The 3,350-nt window shown below is 41.2% G+C and overlaps 1 protein-coding gene across 1 annotated transcript; it reads left to right on the top strand.

Annotated features, from left to right (window-relative positions):
* Window positions 1–235: 235 nt before the first annotated feature.
* On the top strand, window positions 236–3,122 carry LOC148214410 (small serum protein 2-like). Its single transcript, XM_088151947.1, has 4 exons — window positions 236–370; window positions 939–1,032; window positions 1,386–1,515; window positions 2,273–3,122. Exons 1-4 carry the CDS (start codon window positions 368–370, stop codon window positions 2,376–2,378), a joined length of 333 nt encoding a protein of 110 aa, XP_088008073.1. The 5' UTR covers window positions 236–367; the 3' UTR covers window positions 2,379–3,122.
* Window positions 3,123–3,350: the final 228 nt, after the last annotated feature.

Here is a 3,350-nt window from a genome sequence, read left to right as displayed (position 1 = left end):
ATGTCTGGCTGCTTGAACCTCCCACATTCTGCTGGAGATTTTCCATCCGGCCATAGTTTCCTTTGTTTTCTTCTTCTTACCATGTTGCTCAGAAGCTGATGAAATGGTTCCCCTTTATCCCATCAAGAAAACAAACACCAGCTATTTATCAAGGAAATATTTTCCTTTGGGCAGTGGCTATTCTGACACACCTTTCACCCAGGAATTTTATGTTTTTAAGTGCACAAGGGGCGGTCTGTATTTTTACACTGTCCTCTTTTGTATAAATTGTATAAATCAGACAGCATTTCTTGCTGACCTCAGAGAGAAGTGCGACTCCTTGCTGTTCTTCCCTACAAGAGTTTCCTGGATATTCCCCAAAGCCAGCATGGTAAGTACAATTGTTTGCTCCCCCTTTGCAACAAGAGCTTGATCAGACTTGGACCTAACAAGGGGATGGCTGGAGGAATGAGATGGACACTTTGAGACAATCTCTCTCTCTCAACTGAACCACCTTATAGGGTTGTGGCTGTGGGGAAAATAATAGGAGGATCATTCTGTACATTATTTAGATAAATAAAGGTAGAAATACATAACTACATGAAGATCAAATGCCATCAGAGGTTCTTTGGAACCCCCGAAGGGGGATAGTACAAAAGGAACTAGTAGCAAAAGCAATGAATAGCATGTTGGGGGGTGTGGGATGAGTGCAAAATCCAGACTTTGTTGGTGTGACTTTTGGGCAAGGGCTCAAGCGGATATTGTTTATTTTGTAGCTATTTAGTAGGAGATCCGAATACTCACAAGATAGTAAACTTAACCTCGAGGGCTTTTTCCAAAGTTCATGAGCAAGACCAGCACATTATCAAAGAGAACATTAGAAAGACTTTGAACAGCCAGTTTCTCAGACAACTAGTACGTTCTCTGGTGGCTTATTTTTTCTTATATTCCTTTCTCAGAGAGTCTTCTTCAGCTTGATCATCTTCTCTTTCACACTGGCTACATGTCAAGGAGCTTGCATGTTGGATCCCTTTAAAGTCAAGTTTGAAGATGGTAACCAAGCTCCTTATTCATCTGAGCAAATAATTATTTTATGGCTTGCAAAAGTCTCGGAATGCCAGGACAAATGTTGCTTGCTTAATTTCAGGATTCCATCAAAAGTGTCCTAACTGGGTGAGAAAATACCTCCTGCATTAATATGGAAGTCCTTTGGTAATCACAGGTCCTTACTAATTAATAAATAAGTAAAATTAAATGGTATGCAGCCAGTGCAGATAATTTATATCCTTGTCACATTTGTCCAACAGTAGATTTCACCTAGCAGACTCCAACTGTAGGAGCTGGTTTCTCAGTATGGCTTGGTGATTTGGGTGCAGCAGCAGGTTCAGTGTAGACTTCTCTCTTAGGTAAACCGGTGAAGCCAAACACATGCGTTGATCCAAATGATGGGAGCAAACATGTCCTTGGGTCCACCTGGAATACAGCTCATTGCTTGAGATGTGATTGCACAGCAGTCGGGATGCATTGCTGCCACAGGTAGGAAACGGTTCCAGGCTGGCACTGGATATGTTAACTTGCACATAATTTCTCTTAAGTCAGGCCAGAAGTGTTTATTGAGAAAGCACATATTCATGGACCCAGACACATAAATAAACTTTCTAGGAAAGTATTTCAGTGAATGGTAATTATATTTCATGATAATCATCCATGGCTAATGTATGTCAGTATGTGATCCGTTCCTCCCTTGCTTATAATATTAACTTTTGAGACCATTGAGAAGTTCAGCCATATGTTTATCTTTCCAACACTGTGGAAGAAGTATTATGTGGAGACCCAGGATTGTTGGGTGAAATAGGGAATAGAGGATCTAAGGTTGGGAGGGAGCAGGATTTGTCCCCTGCTTTCCTTCCTTTCTCCTGCCTGCTCAGACCTGGGGAACACCCATGTTGTGGTTTTGTCCCTCCTGCTGGGCATATTTGCGTGTCTCCAACAAGCTTATTATGCTTATTCAAGGAAACACAGGGGCATCCATAATCAATTATCTGGGTGTGTCAATCTTGAGATTTCTCCATGCATAGGAGGATTTCCTAGAGCTGGTTTTTGGAATCAAGCAAAGCCTTGGGTGAATCAACCTTTGTCCCTGGATGTTTCAATAGTTCTGTTCAAGTTCCAAAGTGGCAGATGATGTTAGGGGTCTTTAGAAGATCTTTGCCAATTTAGGTGAACTTTGACTGACCACACCTTTTCTTCTTCCTCCTCCTCCTTCTCTCCCCCCCCTTTTTTTCCTTTCAAGATATGGTGGTATTGCAGTAAAAGAAGGATGCAATGGAGTGGTAAATCCAAAAACATGTAAATATGAATTCTATCGGCTTGATGACCCATCAAAGCCTTGTCCCTAAGCTTGGATCCTCATCTCTTCATGTAGAGGAACCTGGATAAATCTCTTACATGCAAAGGAACCTAAATAAATCTCACATACAAGCATCTTAGTCTTTTTCTGGTCTTTTCTTTTTATGTAATAACAACTTGATATTGGTTTCTAATGGCACCATCTGCAGAAGCTCGAAAGACATGCTCTGAACATGGCAATATTGGAGATCACACAACAAGGTTCTTCAGTCGATATGTATTCATGTTTTTATCTAGAAGGAGGGTTACTAGACAAGGATGATTGCATTTGCTAAAGAGACATCTCATGAAGAACAGCAGAGTGCAGTGGTATAAATGTTGGGCTAAGACTAGGGAAACCTTGGTTCAAAGAGAGCCATCGCTGGGGTGCTAGGTCCTTGATGTCTCTATAATATGTTCAAATGGTTTGGAATTTGTAAAGGTTTGATCTCATGGGTTCTTTTCTATATGTGGGTCATGGATGGAAGGACAAGCCTGAGGCGGGGTCTCTGGAAGGGCCATAAGAGAATCTGGTTGGGTCAGACCAAAGTCCAGCCTGTCCAGCCTTTTGGGCTCATGACAGTTAGCAAGGTTGTTCTGGGAAGGCAAACAGTGGACACGAAAGTGTTTTCTCTGTTTTGTGAATCCAGCCCTCTGTGTTCGTCTAGTGGAAGAAATGCGAGGCTCTGTATATGTGTACTTGAACATGTATGTGTATGTGTATGAGAGGGAGGGAGGGAAGGAAGGAGGGGTAACTCAACTCCTATGTCATAGAGAAAGAATGTACAACTGAAAATGTTAAATGTCAACTTTAATACATGTAACTGCTCTTTACTAAAATGGAACAATATATGTAAATAAATGTTAATTTCACTGTATCTCCAACAACATAAATGCCATGAGGTCATGTCTAAACTATTCTTTCTTGTTGACAAGAATATAATCTAGGATTTCCAGTGGGTTAGGGTTAGGGTTAGGGTAAT

This window comes from Python bivittatus, unplaced genomic scaffold (genome assembly GCF_059951505.1).
Source record: "Python bivittatus isolate LINGU-HERP-01145 unplaced genomic scaffold, Pbiv_v1 ctg000680_np1212, whole genome shotgun sequence".
In the NCBI taxonomy this organism is placed as follows: Eukaryota; Metazoa; Chordata; class Lepidosauria; order Squamata; family Pythonidae; genus Python; species Python bivittatus.
This window is presented reverse-complemented; position numbering and strand designations above follow the sequence as displayed.

Bases quoted from the DNA above. Each gene is read 5' to 3' on its own strand.
- LOC148214410 (XM_088151947.1), top strand. The intron at 1,033-1,385 runs GTAACCAAGCTC...CTTCTCTCTTAG, and splicing joins TAAAGTCAAGTTTGAAGATG to GTAAACCGGTGAAGCCAAAC. The intron at 1,516-2,272 runs GTAGGAAACGGT...TTTCCTTTCAAG, and splicing joins GGGATGCATTGCTGCCACAG to ATATGGTGGTATTGCAGTAA.